General features: G+C 38.5%; 3 protein-coding genes across 3 annotated transcripts in view; 2 read left to right on the forward strand and 1 right to left on the reverse strand.

Moving 5' to 3' along the window:
* Nucleotides 1-1521: 1521 nt before the first annotated feature.
* serinc3 (serine incorporator 3) lies at nucleotides 1522-14211 on the forward strand. Its single transcript, XM_079598341.1, has 10 exons — nucleotides 1522-1731; nucleotides 3398-3559; nucleotides 5953-6146; nucleotides 6308-6387; nucleotides 7091-7228; nucleotides 7319-7488; nucleotides 7643-7733; nucleotides 9098-9299; nucleotides 10961-11188; nucleotides 13547-14211. Exons 1-10 carry the CDS (start codon nucleotides 1708-1710, stop codon nucleotides 13680-13682), a joined length of 1425 nt encoding a protein of 474 aa, XP_079454467.1. The 5' UTR covers nucleotides 1522-1707; the 3' UTR covers nucleotides 13683-14211.
* LOC306990971 (uncharacterized protein) overlaps nucleotides 5382-18870 on the forward strand; it is a 59391-nt gene continuing 45902 nt past the window's right edge. The window contains exon 1 of the transcript XR_013796004.1: nucleotides 5382-5387. The gene's annotated coding sequence lies outside the window, so the exon portion shown is untranslated. The remainder of the gene's footprint in view (nucleotides 5388-18870) is intronic.
* tp53rk (TP53 regulating kinase) lies at nucleotides 14191-18673 on the reverse strand. The gene is made up of 2 exons (XM_079598345.1): nucleotides 18313-18673; nucleotides 14191-16045 (listed from the first exon to the last, which is right to left on the reverse strand). Exons 1-2 carry the CDS (start codon nucleotides 18539-18541, stop codon nucleotides 15573-15575), a joined length of 702 nt encoding a protein of 233 aa, XP_079454471.1. The 5' UTR covers nucleotides 18542-18673; the 3' UTR covers nucleotides 14191-15572.

Here is an 18870-nt window from a genome sequence, read left to right on the forward strand (position 1 = left end):
TTATGAAGGGGAAATTAGGGTTTTCACAAGTACAATATAATATTCATATTCAGTAAGTAGTCAAAAATCTGCCTCTTGGACGTTAAAGCGGGATATACACTATTTTTTTTAGTGAAACTTGGCTTGTCTTTCCAAAATAATTGATCTTTAATAAAGTGTGACAACTTCATCTTAAGAGCATCATTTATATAGGCTACATTATTTCATATATGTAAATTTACTTACATTTACTTAAATTTAGCCAGATGACCCAGTTTTAAATTCATTCACAATATGCACACATTCACTCTTAATCCTATGCCTATGTGTTTCTTATATAGCTTTCATTTATTTCATATAGCCGTGGAGGAAATCATTTTAATAACATAAAACAGAAACATTCTCTTGTGAAACATTGTCTCTCTCATTCATATTTTATTATTCAGACACGTAGATTAATAATATTCATTCGCTTATTAGACGGTGGGCTGAGGGTCCGTATCTGCTTTACTTTTCGAAATGAATGATCCCCATTAAGGATGTAGTATTTTTTTATTTCCAGAATTATACATGAAAAAAACAGTAGATACAAATGTTTCACATATAATGTTCTTAATGATTCCAAAGCATCATAAGATGTAAGGAACATTAAAGTCACAATCATATCAAAGATATTACAGAACATTCGATTTACATATTAAGGAAAAAAAGAAAAGAAAGGAGATATACGCATGTATAATTAATGTAAGTACGGTAAGAGGAATTTAATTCTTTGTAGATGTCCATAGTTCTGGTTGCTTTGCGGTTTGAAAGTCCTTGCAGTGTTTCAAAGTAAATCTTCATGTCGGCCTTACAATGGTAGATGTTGGGTATCCTTTCAGACCATTTACATTTATGTATGTAAAACTTACCAAGTACTAAGATAAGATTTTACATAAAAACGTGACTCTTGTCCATATCTTTTTTGTCATAATAAAAAAAAAAATCCCTTTTCCATGAGAATTTGAATTCCACTTAACATATTAAATAAATATTCCTCATCAATCCAAAATAATTTCACATACATACATTCAAAGAAAATATGTAAAATAGTTTCAGTATCCTTTTTACAAAATACACAGGATTCAGAAATGTCATTTCTATATCTTTTTAGGAACTGGTTTGTTGGATAAATTGTATGTATAATTTTAAAGTATATTTCATAAACTTTATTATTAATACAGTATTTGTTATTATAAGTCCAAATCAATCTCCAATTAATATTTTCAAAATGTTCATTCAAAAAAGATTTATTTCGAGGTGTTGCAGGGCAATGAATCAGGCATCTGAAGGATTTGTTATTACATTTACTATCTTTGATATCAACACCGTTTAACAAAACCTGTGTTTTAAACATTGATTGCTTATGAGGTTTGGAGGATGTGTTCTTCTAGTTAGCTTTTCAGAGCCCGTCTCCCATTCAGCAAACCAGTAAGGCCTGTTAGGTAGACGTCACGAAGCCTAATTAATATTAATGATGTTTGGTCACGTGACGGATCTCCCGTCCCACCTGTCATTCCAGAACTCAAACACAGGCGCATCTGATGTCTACATGAATTTCTGCCATCATGATATGTTAATTTCTGTTTTTATTGGTTTAGTTATTATTCTGAAATGATTCGCAGATTACTTTAACAGGAGATCAGTGGCATTGCGTCTCTTGAAGACTCTTGATTTTGTTGTTAAGCTATGAGTGCTGTGCTGACCAGTTGGGTAAGTTGATTTGTTGCTTTTTATGTATAGGCGGCATATATTCAATTAGTTTCGGTTGGTAATATAATGAATGTTCATGAATCAAAGGAATTTAATTCATGTGTAGGCTAATGAAAGCAGGACAGGTCAAGAAAATCCGTTTCTTACGCTCGCGCTTAACTGGATTAGTCTTATTATTGTTTCTTCTGACAGTCATTGGCGCGCGACACTGGGTCAGTTCGGTTACGTCACGGCTATTACATTCACATTATAAAAACGTTATTTCTCTGAACATTAAAAATATCCAGTTTATTCAATGTTTTAAAAACGTTTTTGTTTTTTTCTTGGTTATACGAATGTTAAGGGAACATTCAATTGTATAATTTTGTAACGTAAACATGGGCATAGATAGCCTACTTTCAAATGTTTTCATAACATTCTGAAACAAACTGTTAAATTTAAAACAATGTTACACGAACTAAACTGTTACAAGTAAAAAGTTCAATGAACAATGTATAAAAAACGTTTTTGTGCTAAAGTTTTGAGAATATTAGGCTCTAACTTTAAACGAACATTCTAGTAACGTGACCGGAAGAACGTTTGCTCATTACTTTGAGAACCTTGTCAGTGCGTTCCCTGAAGTCCTGAGAACGTTTCCTGTTCGCTGGACACATTTTCTTCTATTGTGTGGAATAGTTAATGGTTGTTTTGTGATTTGCGTCGATCAGTTGCACGTTCAGATTGCTCTGTTACTGATAGCCTGGCTACTTAATAATGCGCATTAGATATTACACACATAATATGTTATTTTAGACTGTTACTGTACTGCAGTTAAATAATATTACAGACAGTTGAATTCTTGAGAATAATATTAAAGACATGATGATTAACTATACATAATATTATTAAACAGTCCTCAATTCTTGAGAATATCATTACCACACATTATTTTTACACACAGATGGTGCTGTGTTGTGCACATGACTTCTCAAGGTGACAGTAGTATTAAGTTGTTTATAACAGACTGAGCTCATATGAGATCATATCTCACATCAGCGGTTTCAAATCTTAGTGTCTAATTAATAAACAGTGTTAAACCTCCTGCTGAAGTCTTAATAACATTAACTTCTTAATATTAGCGTCCATCAATTCCATATCCTGTGTGCAAGTGTTGTCAAGGCCAATCAAATTCAAGTATCTCTCTTTATATCTACATAGCAGGCTGCTTTGTAATCAGTTAATGACAGGTATTGATGTATGAACAAACGTGTTGTGTACATATTTGTTCATACTGTATATCAAAACTGTTCCAGTACAAATTAGTTTGAAAATTACTAATTTTCTGTGACATATCAGAATCTTTTGATGGTGATCGCTGACACTCACTGAAAATAGGAATATAGATTGCAAACACTAAGTCATCCTATTAGTATTGGATTGATTAGCTGATTAAATAATTATTTAAGTATAGTCTGATGTTGTTTGTTGTCTCAGGGAGCTGGCCAGTTGAATTGCACTTTCATATGTATTCATATTAATTTTCATATGTTCTTTCTATAACACATTCATGGTCTCTTTGGACTGTCGACAAACAATAATTAAACATTTACTTTAACGGTTAACGTTGCCTTTGTATGCACAGTATGGCTGACTTGAATTATCTATGGCTTTTTTCTCTTTTTTGCAGGTTTCTTGCCTTTGCAACTGTGCAGCATGTCTGAGGTGTCGATGTTGCCCACAGATCAAGAACTCCATCGTGACCCGAATCATGTATGCCTTCATCCTTCTGCTCGGCACCATCATTGCCTGTGTGATGTTGTCACCTGGTGTTGAACAACAACTTAAAAGAGTAAGAGTGAAGCATTAGTAGGTTTAGAAATAATCAAATAACTCAAGTAATGTACACCAATAAACTGACAAGGGCTCATTTCAATAGTGAATTTATTAACCAGACACTCAACAAGAGTTTAGTCTCTTATATAATGAGATAAAAGAGGATAAACAAACAAATATTGTTTGTAGTTGATTTGACAATAAAAAGTTGAAGAACTTCTATTATGCTTTTTTATGTTTTTCTTTAGTGTGTTGTTAGCTTGAAAAAGTCCCTCCAGCGGGAGTTGTTCTCAGTGTCACTGTTTCTGAACTCAGAAACGCCTCCATTGTAGTCTCGAGTTTTAAACACGTCACAATATTCCTCATTTAAATAATTAATACGCAGAATAAAGGGGCGGGGCCTGATTGAGTTAGTTAGTAGTGTGTTAAACTGGCGGTTATGGTAAGGGGCGGGACATTTCTCAAACACACTCGAAGCGCTCAACCAATCACAGCACACTGATCCAGCCGACCAATCAGAGCACAGTGTGCTTTTCAGAAGGAGGGGCTTCATAGAGACAGGAACTAAACAGAGGTGCGTTTCCTGTACAACTACGTAACTCGCTACTTAACTATAGTACGATGCATAGTTGAAGAAATCAACTAGCTGTTTTCCGAAACCGTATTGTCGTAAAATAGTCGTTCAACCGCTGGTTAATGATGTCACACGATGATGATGTAAGAGGTGGAGTAATAACTACTTTTAATTAATTTGTTTGAGATCGAATTAATGCCAGATTTATGCTATAAATTATGGACATGGGCATCTGAGGACTATTTCAATTTTTTTTCATTCAATCATACAGGTGCTGGTCATAAAATTAGAATATCATCAAAAAGTTGATTTATTTCAAGAATTCAACTTAACAGGTGAAACTAATATATTATATAGACTCATTACATGCAAAGTGAGATATTACAAGCCTTTATTTGTTATGATTTAGATGATTATTACTTACAGCTTATGAAACCCACAAAATCAAAATCCCAGAACATTAGAATATTACATGAAATCACACAGTAATTACACAGTAATATGGTCATTGAACCAGGTTTTGGTTCTTTTGGCAGTGTGGGCCGGTGCAAGTCCTGCTGGGAAATGAAGGAAGCATGAAGTGCTCTGAACATGTCCTGGTGGACGGCTGCGCTGACTCTGGATTTAATAAAGCACAGTGGACCAAAGTCCTCTTTTCTGATGAGAGCAAATTTTGCATCTCGTTTGGAAACCAAGGTCCCAGAGTCTGGAGGAAGAGAGGAGAGACACACAATCCAAGATGCTTGAAGTCCAGTGTGAAGTTTCCACTGTCTGTGTTGGTTTGGGGAGCCATGTCATCGTCTGGAGTTGCAAATGAGATGCAAAATTTGCTCTCATCAGAAAAGAGGACACTGTGCCTTATTAAATCCAGAGTCAGCGCAGCCGTCCACCAGGACATTTCCAGAGCACTTCATGCTTCCTTCAGCAGACAAACTTTATGGAGATGCTGACTTCATTTCCCAGCAGGACTTGCACCGGCCCACACTGCCAAAAGAACCACAACCTGGTTCAATGACCCTGGGATTACTGTGTAATTACTGTGTGATTTCATGTTATATTCTAATTTTCTGGGATTTTGATTTTGTGGGTTTCATAAGCTGTAAGTAATAATCATCAAAATTATAACAAATAAAGGCTTGAAATATCTCACTTTGCATGTAATGAGTCTATATAATATATTAGTTTCACCTGTTAAGTTGAATTCTTGAAATAAATCAACTTTTTGATGATATTCAAATTTTATGACCAGTACCTGTATTTTTCAATCATATTTTTCAGATTCAATCATATCGTTCTTGCGTACTAGACTAGAGCACATGCGCACTATTCAAAAATGACGCTTTAAATCTCTTCTTGACAAACTAAAAGATGTAAATAACATTTGTATGTATCTGAAATAAAAACACAGATTGTACTGAATGCCAGCTTGCTTATTTGGCTCAAGATCAGGATTTATTGAGTCCACACGTCATGAAAACAAGAAACTGTTCCTAACCGCAGGTCGAGAGCTGTCGTGCCAAACACACAACTTTGCGATGCTGTTCGCGAATGTTTGCTGGAAATATGGTTTCGGGAAAAACAGACTCTTTGAACTGCTGATAACGAAGGAACTTGCGTATATAGTTGGCTCACGATGCTTTTGGGAAACACACCCCAGAGTGTGACTGGGGAGAGAAGCTGCAACACTGGAGAACATGGGGAAATAATGAAAAATCAAGCATGAAAACCTATTTTAGTAGAGCCCAAAAACAAAAGTTAAGACTTTGAACGGGGGCATAACACGGCCTCTTTAAGACAAAAATACTAACTTCATCATTTCATGTCTTCATTCTTAGATCCCTGGTTTTTGTAATGGAGGAACAGGCTCCAATATACCGGGAATTGAGGCCAATGTCCAATGTGAGATTTTTGTTGGTTACAAGGCGGTGTACCGGGTTTGCTGTGGCATGAGCTTCTTCTTTCTCACCTTCTCTCTGCTCATGATCAACGTGAAGAACAGCCGAGGTCCCAGAGCTGAAATCCACAATGGGTTAGTCCAGCGAAATATGGACCCAAATTACAACTGTCCATTTCCTGATTATAAACTAGAATTTCCAATACATGTAATCCACAGTTTGCAGCTTTAATACTAGCATTTTGCCATGCTAAAGCTATTGAGATGTATCTGAACACTTCTCTATATTTCATCAGGTTCTGGTTTTTCAAGATTGCAGTCATGATTGCCGTCACTGTTAGTGCCTTTTATATTCCAGACGAGCCTTTTACCCGAAGTAAGAATGCAACTCATTTTCATAAATCGGATCAAATTGGTTGTAAAATGGCTAATTTATACACAGCTATAATAAACATAATGAATATCTTGAATACAATGTCCGTGTTGATATATGGCATTAAATAATATCAGATATCACTGCAATAGGCTGTAGTAGAAGTCACCCTTGTTTCTGTGAGTCCTACAGTCTATAAAAACAAAGCATAATATTATAAGAAGAAAGAAAAAAAAGCTCAGCCTATCAGATAATTTACAGTTGAATCTTTGCCAGCGATGAGATTACATGTTAATTATTAGGAAATCATTAGTTTTGATGTTGACCTTTTGCTATTCAGCCAAAAATATTCATTGTCATCAATACTCACCCTTATGTCAAAAGACAAACCATTAAAAATTTATAAATGATATTATTTGGGCGATGATTTTCTGTTTATTATTATTAATAAATGTAACTAATTATTGAGTATTGGCATATTTCATAACATTGCTGTTGCTTAGATTTTAATGTCATTCCTAACAGCATCCCTGTGGTAAAAACAGTGTAATGCATCACATCTTACGTATTGATTATTGTTTACTGTTTAGTTTAGTTGAATGGCCAAAGGCTGAACATGCTTTTTGCATGTTTTTCGAGGCCTTCATAACTCATATTTATGCCCAGCTCATTCGGGGTGTGTGTTTATTTCTGTCTCTTTTGTTAGTGTGGTTTATTGTGGGAACCTGTGGAGCGTTTTGCTTTATTCTGATTCAACTGGTTTTGCTTATTGACTTTGCCCACTCGTGGAATGAGTCCTGGGTTGAGAAAATGGAAAAAGAAAACACAAAGAGGTGGTATATAGGTGGGTAAATATGATACACATGTGTAGATTTTTATTCTACATGGCTGCATATTTTGTGAGTTTGAGTAATTGTATGCCCCTTGCTTCTAGCCTTGCTGTCGGTAACAGGACTGAACTATATTCTGTCCTTCACGGCTGCCGTTCTCTGCTACAACATCTACACTCGGCCCGAGGGATGCGTGCTCAACAAGTTCTTCATCACCTTTAACATGTCAATATGTGTCACAGCTTCAGCTCTGTCTGTACTGCCCAGAATTCAGGTAGTTACCGTTAAAAATGCATGTTTACAAAAAATTTTTTACTAGTCTGTATAAATGTGTGCCATACAGTTTTCCCTTGTAATTACATCTATATTTTAAGTTCATTGTTTTTTTTCTGATGATTTATGTAATTTAATTGTGTGTGTGATTCTAGGATTACCAGCCCAGATCTGGTCTTCTCCAGTCGTCGATTATGACTTTGTACACCATGTACCTTACCTGGTCAGCCATGACCAATGAACCAGGTTAGCAGCTTCACAAGCGGTTTTTATAGGCTACTTCATTTTTTAGGAATCGTTTAAAATATTGGTGTCGGGGACGCCGTGAGCCTAGAGACCATAGTGCACACGGTGAGTTTTGCATCTTAAATGTGTGTGATATATATTTATACTACAGCGCCGTTGAATGCTTGAATCTGATTGGTTCACTAACGTTCTATGGTGTGCAATTATTTTCAGGGAACCGCACGGCTAAAGTAGTTCCGGCAGGTCTTGACCTCATTACAGTTCCATATCACTTTGCGTAGTTAACGTAATAACGGAAAATAGGATACAATTCATAACAAGAAAAACCATGCAGCCCCATGCGCTCGATCTGCAATTTTCAATGTCTAACTTCACAATCAATGGAAACATGCAGTTTAATTTTAATAAATGAAGTATAGTCCTATATATAATCAATAGAAAATTAAACTGATAGTCCTTCTGCACGGGTTTTAGTAATTATTGCAGATAATATAACAAATAAATAATTATTGATAGGCCTATACTTGTTAAAAGGGCTTTGTGTTTCATTTATTAGGCTAGTCTACTGTCACTAATAGAAAAAAAGAATGAACGAATTAATTAAAACGAATTGAATTAATAAATAAATAATAACATTGACGCACATGCTTCTCTCTCTCATAACTGCATTAATAACTGCATAAAGCCGGGGACACACTTACTGTAAGGCCGGTTATGAATGCAATTTGATACTTATGATGACTGATCATGCACACGTTTTCAGCGCGTTCAGTCTGTGTTCACAGCGGTGTTTAAAATCTGCTGCGTTCACAGTCAGAGAATGTTTAGTCGTTAAGTGTGTCCAGCATTACTCTGCTATCAGCGCCTCAAACCTCCGTTACTAACTCTAAAATGACGTTTAGGAATTAGCAACGGAAGTTTAGATGCGCAAGGAATTAGTCCTACATACAAGAGCGTTTTAATGACAAAAACTTTACAAACATCTTGAAATACATCATCTGAACAATATTTCGAGGTGTGGTAACTGTAGTATAAGCGGAATAATTGACGGCAGGCCGTTGAATTATTAGAAAAATAATGCACACCCGAGGTGTAACTTCGCTTCGCGTCGTGACCGCATTACCACCTCGGGTGTGCATTATTTTTCTAATAATTCAACGGCCTGCCGTCAATTATTCCTTATGTGCTCATAAAAGATTGTTAAGTTTGTTGAGGATTGGACCAGGAAACAGTATTCATGATAATACATGATATTCACGACCTAACAAGCGGATAAGCTTGACAAAACTTGTTTCAGTTTATTTCCAATGCTAGGTATGTCAAGGTCTTGTCAGTTTTGATTTGTGTCCATCCCTCACCTCCAGACCGCACATGCAACCCGAATCTGTTCAGCATCTTCCAGCAGATCACGTCGTCCACAGTCGCCCCGCTGGAGATTGAGAACCACACTGCCGTCATCATCATCGACAACGAGGAAACTGTGCCGTCGGCCCCATACCTGCGCTGGTGGGACGGCCAAAGCATCGTCGGACTGGCCATTTTTGTTCTCTGCATTTTGTATTCAAGGTACATTGTTGTTGTTTTTTGGATTTATACAGTCATGGACAAACATTTTTGCACCCTTGCACTTTTTTCCCTAATAATTACCAATTTTCCCTAAAAAATTTATTGAAATAAAGTATTTGGTCACCACTATTCTTTATTTCACTGTTAAGGCGAGACACTACAGGTGAATAGGGTACGATTTTAAAGTAATAGATATCACCATGAAACTTCCTCAGTTGATTACTTACACAAGTTCATAAAAAAATGTATTACAAGTTTTTTGAAATTTGTATGTTTAATTATGCAAATTAGGCATTATCTAATTAAATATGCGCAATTTTGCATATATTTTCGGTGGAAAGATCTGAACATATGATAAAACCAGGTAATAAACAAATTAGTTTATTAACGAATCCCTCTGAATATATCTTCAGAATACTGCTAAGTGTATAACTGGAAAGTTTGATGTTTGTACTGGAGAATGACAAAAAAATAATTTTGAGAAAAGGGCATTTAAAGATTTGTAATGTAAAATTCATACTTTCAACTATTTACTGACACAATATCTCATCAAATCATTAGCAACAACAATACAAACCACCTAAATCACATCAAAACTTATAAACACAGCATTTATGGCCTTCAACTGAACAGAAAAACAGTCAAAAACTCACATCTATTTATTTATCTCTCACATCTAGTCAGAGCACGTCACGTTTTGTTGAATTTCTGAGAAATCTACAGACGCAAATAGACAAAGTGTAGTAAAATAAAAACCTAAATGAGTATTTTGGACTTTTTTATAAGACATGTTATTAAAGACAAATAGCCCAAAATCTCAAAATTGACCAGTGAAAAAAACCCAAGGCCTGCCGTGTCTCGCCTTAAAGTCACCTTGAAACAGAAATCGGGAGTCTTTTTTTCTAAGTATGTCCAAGTAAAGCAGCCTCTGGAACAAGAACAAATGTGGGCGGGGCTTGATTGTGTCTGTGAGGAATTGATTGGATGGTTGTGGCTTGCTATTGGTGGATCACATGTGAGTGACAGGTTGCCCCGCCCTCACACCACTAAACACATCATCAGAGAAGTCACCATGAAATCACAATTCTTATTTTTTATGGACTATAGCAGATTCATCTGTGCACATCATTATTATTTTAACTTTATCTTGAATCAGAATAACTTCCGCTCCCTTTTGCAGCAACGTCTCTTCTCTGATGACGAGGGCGGAGCAACCTGTCACTCACATGAGATCCACCAATAGCAAACCACAACCATCCAATCAATTCCTCTCAGACAAAATCAAGCCCCGTCCACATTTGTTCTTGTTCCAGAAGCTGTTTGTCCAAGCTTTTGACTGGTAGTTTATATAAACAGATTAACAAATATGCTTGAATACCTTAAAGATTTAGTTCACTTCAGAATAAAAAATTCCTGGTAATTTACTCACCCCCTCGTCATCCAATATCTTTGTCTTTCTTCAGTCGAAAAGAAATGAAGGTTTTTGAGGAAAACATTCCAGGATTTTTCTCCATAATTTCTTTTCGACTGAAGAAAGAACTGAAGTGAACTAATCCTTTAATACTCCCTAATATCACAACATAAGCATCCAGATGGGCCATATTAGAGTTGTAATGCTTATGTCATAAAGAGCCTAAATTGTTTTGTTTTTTTCTTGGCAGTATACGCTCTTCCAATACCAGTCAAGTTAATAAACTGACCTTAGCAGCGAAGGACACCAGCGTCGTGGATGACAGCGGCTCAGGAAGTGCTGAGATGGAAAAGGCTTCAACACCATTACATGTGGAGGACAACGAAAGAGACACTGTTCAGTACAGCTACGCTTTCTTTCACTTCATGCTGTTCCTGGCGTCTCTTTACATCATGATGACCCTCACCAACTGGTACAGGTGTGTGTGACGGCAGTGCAACAAGATTTACTGAAACACACACACACACACGTTTCATATACCGTATTTTCTGGACTATAAGTCGCTCCGGAGTATAAGTCGCATCAGTCAAAAAATGCGCCACGAAGAGGAAAAAACGCGCCACGAAGAGGAAAAAACATAAGTCGCATTTATTTAGATATTTATTTCCCAAAATCCAAGACCAAGAACAGACTTATAATCTGGAAAGGGAAGTTATTCAGCTCCACAACAGCACACAGAACAACAGCTGAATAGGTGTCCGGTATGTTAACATCACACATTAACAGTTATTCAGCTCCACAACAGCGTAAAGAACATATACCTGGGAGGCTGAATAGGCTAAACTAACATTAGCTAGCGAGTCCAACAAGTTACCGGTAAGCAAGTTCACCAAGCTCCCGATCTCATTCCACAACACTTGCTGCGTCCCAATTCGCATACTATCCGTCCTAAATAGTATTCGAAAGTAGGATTAGTACGTCCCAAATCGTAGTATGTTGAAATAAGTGTTCCAAAGATACACGGATGGTCTACTATTTCCGGTCAGAATCCGAAGTGCAGATCGATGCGCACGCTAACGGCTAATATTACCAACAACGCCATCGCGCGTTGGACGAGGATTCGGTTAGAACTACAAACACGAGTGAAAAGTGTTAAAAAACTACAGCCATGGAGGACGCGCAAGTCCGGCGGTTATGTAGAGAGGGGGTTTGAGTGATTAATTATCAGTATCTTACCTGACGAAAATGTATTTATTCAATGTTGTCTACATTATATTGCATCTGCAGCAGCTTGTGAACTTTTGTAAAGATACGTATAGCCATTAATTTTTAAATCCATCATTATATTCAAATTGCAAACACATTATTAGTCTCCGAATGGAAGACCCGTGACTGGCAGATCAACATGCGACTACATTTCTCTCCGAAACGGTAGGAAATTAAATAAGATTGAATGGAGGATTTTAACTGTGACGAGATGATTGACAGGGCAGTTTACTGACAGGATGCACGCGACAGATCTGTCCGTTAAAAATGAAGAAGTTGTGTCCCAAAGCTTGCCTTCTCTTTTGCTACACACTCAAAAGTATGTACTTTTTCTTCACAAAAAGAGTACATACTTTTAGGGCGTAGTATAAGTAGGCTTCTTCCTCGGTGTCGCTTCTGAACAACTCCGCTAACTAGAGCGCCCTCTCGCGGCTGTAGACGGTAATGTTTTCTCTTGGTTCATCTCAGTCAGTATGAATTAATTTTGATATATAAGTCGCACCTGACTATAAGTCGCAGGACCAGCAAAACTATGAAAAAAAAGTGCGACTTATAGTCCGGAAAATACGGTAGTTCTATTTTGTAAAACCATTGTTAAAGGATAATTCCGGTATTTAACACCTTGAGTCTATATTGTAGTTTGTTTTGGATGAACAAGAGTGGTGGACAACATTTTTTTGACAATGGTTCCTCTCTCGAGTTTTTGACTATAAAAGAATTGGCCATGGACCCATTTAACATTGGAGTCAATGGGCATGTCCGAAAATGTCATTAAAACAGCCTTTAACATTAGTTTTCAAAACTGTGCAACTCACAGAGTGATTAGTGATGTTAGTTGATGTTCCAGAAACAAAAAGTGTTGCGAAATACAGTTTCTGTCGTGTTTTATTCGTCATTTTGTAAAATCCCATTGAATTCTGTTGAAGGACTGAGTGCTCGTTAATATAAATGCGCTACCGGAAACGGAAAGGGGGCTGTTTACATTTGGTCGATGTAGTCTTTTTGCTCGCTTCCGTTTCTCATAAGGCTAGCGAGCAGAGCAACTGTGCTCCGGGAGAGTAAGCGAAATAAACAAACAAAACCTTCATTATTTCTAACCATATTGAAAGACGTGACCACTGACCAGTGCAATATGAAGTTGAACTCGACTGTCAACGTGAGTGTCCCGCGAGACATAAACATCGGTTATCGCCATCAAGTGGTCGGGAGTGTGCTAACGCTTCAGATTAAAATATTGAGCGGAAGTTACACGGTTGTGAAGTGTCTGAAAAAATAGTTCCACTATAGCAAAATAAACGGATTGGAATCATATATTGCGACGATATATTGTTTATAATCATCAACGAACATCACTAACCACTCGGTGAGTTTAACAGTTTTGTAAACGAACATTATTGGCTGTTTTAATGACATTTTCGGACATGCCCATTGACTCCAATGTTAAATGGGTCCATGGCCAATTCTATTATAGTCAAAAACTCGAGAGAGGAACCATTGTCAATTGTGAACCATTGTTAAATACCGGAATTATCCTTTAACCGAGTGATAATTGATTTTATTGTCACCCCAGTCCTGATGCAGACTACAGCATGACGAGCAAGTGGCCAGCAGTGTGGGTGAAAATCTCCTCCAGTTGGGTCTGTCTCACATTATACACCTGGACTCTGGTTGCTCCTATGATTCTCACCAACAGAGACTTCACATAGAGGCATTTCTGCAGCAATGTCCTGCAACCTTAATGCCATTATGAAAATATTTCTGTCATGACAACTCTCTGAGTGTTTAGCATGGCAATGTATCTGACAATGTTAACATGTTTGGTCTTGGAGGTGTAGATCTGCTGCTGTTGTAGAGCAAGTTCAGGACTTGCTACTGCTAATACACACACGACACACTGCTGTGAGCAAGTAAGACATGCCGCGCTGATGCTGTACATTACCGCGTACATGAATCACCCGTAGCAGATCTATACAGGTGGAGCTGGGGAAGGTGGAGGGTTTCTGAAAGCGCACTGCAACTTCTACAGCAAATGATGACCAAGTATTTGAATGTTGAGCAGCGAGCTCATTGGCTGCTGATACAGCAGGAACCAATCAGCTGTGCCCTATAGAGAATGATGTGATTGCAAGCAGATTGAGTTAAGGACCCATCAGCCTGCGCCATCTAGAGTTTCATGACAGAACGTCTTTATTTGTTTTTATACGTTTAATTTATGGATGTTTTAAGGTATTAGTTTTAATGTTTTGAAGGATTTTGTTTTTGGACCATTTTGCCTATTAACCTTAGCATGTGTTCAGGATGTTCTTTGTGCTATGGAAGGTTGTGTCTGTACGCAATAAAAAATAAAATGGGTAATTGCGATGACATCTTTTCTCACAATTGCAAATAAAGTCAGAATTGTGAGATGTAAACTCTCAATTTTGAGAAAATGTCAGAATTGTGAGATTACTTTTTTTCTTCACAGAACTGCGAGTTTATACCTCGCAATATGTACTTTATAACTTGTTAATATTTCAAATGACTTCCAATTGCGAGGGAAAAAAAGCCAGAATTGTGTTTTTTATATCTTGCCGTTCTGACTTTATAATTTGCAATTGTAAAAGACTTTATAAATCTTACAATTCTAAGAAAAAAATATGAATTTGTGAGATATAAAATGGTATTTCTGCCTGCGATGTAAATTCGCAATCGCGAGAAAAATTCAGAATTGTGAGATAAAAAGTCGCAATTACATATTTATTTTTTCCATCTGCGCTTACTATAGTTTTCACAAAAACATTTTTATTATGGCGAATTTGTATTTATTTACCATTTAGTATCTGTTATTTCTATTGGTCAGGCTAAATGGACTGCTCTTTTTATTTTTGTATCTTTTACTGCATGTTTTGTACAGAAACTGCTAAATTTTCTTTGAGAATGCAAATATGTTTTGTATATGAATAATCTTTTTTGTACAACAAGGAGAATTCTTGTATTATAAGTACAATGTATTAGTGTATTAACATTAGTATATTTAACAGTGTATTTCCAATGATCTATTTGAAATATATATTTTTAGATTTAGAGATTAATTAAATAGAAAATTAGTGATCATGTACAGTGTGTGCTTCTCATTATCAACAAGTAGACGGAGATGATGAACATTTGTCACGTTTTTATACCAAAAACAGCATGTTATTGATTTCAACACACAGAACAGAAGTTAAATTTGAATCCAGTTCTTTATTGGTTAAATTTACACACGTTGAGAAGCTGATTTACTATTTTGTATTTTTAGTAGGGTTTAAAATATTCAGCTGTGATTTTTTGGCAAATTATTGCATTATATTATTATTTATATTTATCACTACTACTGTAAGAAAAACATGACCAATCTTTGACCAACATCTCTTATAAACACATTTTCAAAAAATAATCAAAGGCTTTCCATGTGTAAATGTAGGTTTCTTCATTTAAAGGTCTATTTATGAATCAAGAACATTATATTTGTTGTCACCTTTACATTTATATGAACTTTACATTTCCTACAGCAAACTACTTATTAATAATAAGCTTCTAAAAAAAAAAAAAAAACTTGTGCGGCACCTAAATATATTTCATCCGACCATAGACCGCTTCCGTCCCCTCAACCGAACCTCGTCCAGCTTCTTGATGACCGCAGAGGACTTTTTGGATGAAGCCGAGTAACTTTTCAGAAGTCTCTCAAACAAAGTCTCTGTTTTGGGGTGAGTGCTGAGAAACGCTTTCTCCAACACATACAGGTCCACTCCTTTATCTTCCGGCAGAGCAGAAATGTAACTCAAGCCGAAGTCGATCAGGACCAGGTGAATATGCTGGTGCTCAGCTCCGGGGACCAGAAGCATGTTGGAGGTCGTGAGATCCCCGTGGATGACGTCTTCGTCGTGCATCTGAGCCAGGACTTCACCGATCTTCTCCACTAGAGCCTGGAGGTGCTGTGGGGTTTGTGCTGATGCAATGTGGTCTCTTACTGACACGGAGTGGACGATATCCTCCAGGAAAATGCAGTGAGTGGTGTAGTCAACAAAATACACAACAGGCGCGTTGATACCTGGAACAGAGGAAACCAACAAGTCGATCAGAGTAGATTTAATTATTGTCTATCGCATCTTCTTGTGTTTAACTGGTGAAATATGCACATTTTTCTTTTTTTTGTTGCATTTTGACACTTTATTACAGCGTTTTTTTAGATGGTCCTCACTGCAGAACACAAAATCCAGGGGGAGGAGTTGAATCCAGATCCAACTCCTCCCACCTTACATATACCTAAACCCAGAGCCATAGAGAGAAAGAGTTGCGACAGTCTTTGATGTCGCCGCTATCGCTGTCACGTGGTTTATGTAAGCCCCAATAGTTCCAAAACATACGCTGGCTGTCATGTTCTTCTATGGGAGACTGCCTTTGCATACGTTACTACTAAGTACACTTAGTGTACACATCATTTTCATTTTGCAAGTATACAGTTATTTAAACACTATAAGAGTTGTTGATGTGAATATGCGCATGCTCAGTTCCTGCAGCATTTACAGCTGTAGATTGAAACGGGAATAAGTGTTGTAACCGCTTGAGGATCTGGTGCCCTATATAGTGCACTGACCTGCTCTCCTGGATCTAGTGCCCTATCTAGTGCACTGACCTGCTCTCCTGGATCTAGTGCCCTATCTAGTGCACTGACCTGCTCTCCTGGATCTAGTGCCCTATCTAGTGCACTGACCTGCTCTCCTGGATCTAGTGCCCTATCTAGTGCACTCACTGACCTGCTCTCTTGGATCTGATGCCCTATCTAGTGCACTGACCTGCTCTCCTGGATCTAGTGCCCTATCTAGTGCACTCACTGACCTGCTCTCTTGGATCTGATGCCCTATCTAGTGCACTCACTGACCTGCTCTCTTGGATCTGATGCCCTATCTAGTGCACTGACCTGCTCTCCTGGATCTAGTGCCCTATCTAGTGCACTCACTGACCTGCTCTCCTGGATCTAGTGCCCTATCTAGTGCACTGACCTGCTCTCCTGGATCTAGTGCCCTATCTAGTGCACTCACTGACCTGCTCTCTTGGATCTGATGCCCTATCTAGTGCACTGACCTGCTCTCCTGGATCTAGTGCCCTATCTAGTGCACTCACTGACCTGCTCTCTTGGATCTGATGCCCTATCTAGTGCACTCACTGACCTGCTCTCTTGGATCTGATGCCCTATCTAGTGCACTGACCTGCTCTCCTGGATCTAGTGCCCTATCTAGTGCACTCACTGACCTGCTCTCCTGGATCTAGTGCCCTATCTAGTGCACTCACTGACCTGCTCTCCTGGATCTGGTGCCCTATCTAGTGCACTCACTGACCTGCTCTCTTGGATCTGATGCCCTATCTAGTGCACTGACCTGCTCTCCTGGATCTAGTGCCCTATCTAGTGCACTCACTGACCTGCTCTCCTGGATCTGGTGCCCTATCTAGTGCACTCACTGACCTGCTCTCCTGGATCTAGTGCCCTATCTAGTGCACTGACCTGCTCTCCTGGATCTAGTGCCCTATCTAGTGCACTGACCTGCTCTCCTGGATCTAGTGCCCTATCTAGTGCACTGACCTGCTCTCCTGGATCTAGTGCCCTATCTAGTGCACTCACTGACCTGCTCTCCTGGATCTGGTGCTCTGTCTAGTGCAATCACATGCTCTCCTGGATCTAGTGCCCCTATCTAGTGCACTCACTGACCTGCTCTCCTGGATCTGGTGCCCTATCTAGTGCACTCACTGACCTGCTCTCCTGGATCTGGTGCCCTATCTAGTGCACTCACTGACCTGCTCTCCTGGATCTAGTGCCCTATCTAGTGCACTCACTGACCTGCTCTCTTGGATCTGATGCCCTATCTAGTGCACTGACCTGCTCTCCTGGATCTGGTGCTCTGTCTAGTGCAATCACCTGCTCTCCTGGATCTAGTACATTGACCTGCTCTCCTGGATCTGGTGCTCAGTCTAGTGCAATCACATGCTCTCCTGGATCTAGTGCCCCTATCTAGTGCACTCACTGACCTGCTCTCCTGGATCTGGTGCCCTATCTAGTGCACTCACTGACCTGCTCTCCTGGATCTGGTGCCCTATCTAGTGCACTCACTGACCTGCTCTCCTGGATCTGGTGCCCTATCTAGTGCACTCACTGACCTGCTCTCCTGGATCTAGTGCCCCTATCTAGTGCACTCACTGACCTGCTCTCCTGGATCTGGTGCCCTATCTAGTGCACTCACTGACCTGCTCTCTTGGATCTGATGCCCTATCTAGTGCACTGACCTGCTCTCCTGGATCTGGTGCTCTGTCTAGTGCACTCACCTGCTCTCCTGCAGCGCAGTATGGATCGCACCTCCTGCGTTGTTCTGCGGCGCGTCAGTTTCTCATCGACTTCAGGATGGCGATATAATTTTGTGAATCTCTCTTTAATAACCACGGGCCGCCCCAAAAACGTAGCTCGATAGACACGGGCTTCTGCGCCTTGTTTAATCAGCTGTGCCTCTTTTAAATACGCCGGAACACACGCTTTTAGTGAGTTTGACTGAGCCATGTTCAAAAATAGTCCATGCACTCATGCGCGCTCCCTCTCTCTGCTTCCGGAAATACACGCGGCTGCTTCTTCTTCTCCTTCTTTTACAGGGCACACGACACAAGCGCACACCGCCACCTACCCTTGTGACTTGGGAACGCTTGGGAACGCCACTTTAGATATAAATAATATACACATACATTTGATTATATTATGTTGCATTATTTGATAGGCTTATATTATATTATACATTATATATGTACTATATTATGTTACATTACATTTTACATTATAGGCTATATTATGTATTATATTATGTATTATATTATACTATATTATATTACAGTCGA

The sequence above is a fragment of the Phoxinus phoxinus genome, assembly GCF_949152265.1.
Source record: "Phoxinus phoxinus genome assembly, chromosome: 22".
NCBI classification, from domain to species: Eukaryota; Metazoa; Chordata; class Actinopteri; order Cypriniformes; family Leuciscidae; genus Phoxinus; species Phoxinus phoxinus.

Excerpts from the sequence above, each read along its gene's own strand:
- serinc3 (XM_079598341.1), top strand. The coding sequence starts at position 1,708 with ATGAGTGCTGTGCTGACCAGTTGG. Across the intron at positions 7,489-7,642 it reads CTGTACTGCCCAGAATTCAG|GATTACCAGCCCAGATCTGG; the intron begins GTAGTTACCGTT and ends GTGTGATTCTAG. Across the intron at positions 7,734-9,097 it reads AGCCATGACCAATGAACCAG|ACCGCACATGCAACCCGAAT; the intron begins GTTAGCAGCTTC and ends CCTCACCTCCAG.
- tp53rk (XM_079598345.1), bottom strand. The coding sequence starts at position 18,541 with ATGGCTCAGTCAAACTCACTAAAAGCGTGTGTTCCGGCGTATTTAAAA. Across the intron at positions 16,046-18,312 it reads ACTGCGCTGCAGGAGAGCAG|GTATCAACGCGCCTGTTGTG; the intron begins GTGAGTGCACTA and ends CCTCTGTTCCAG.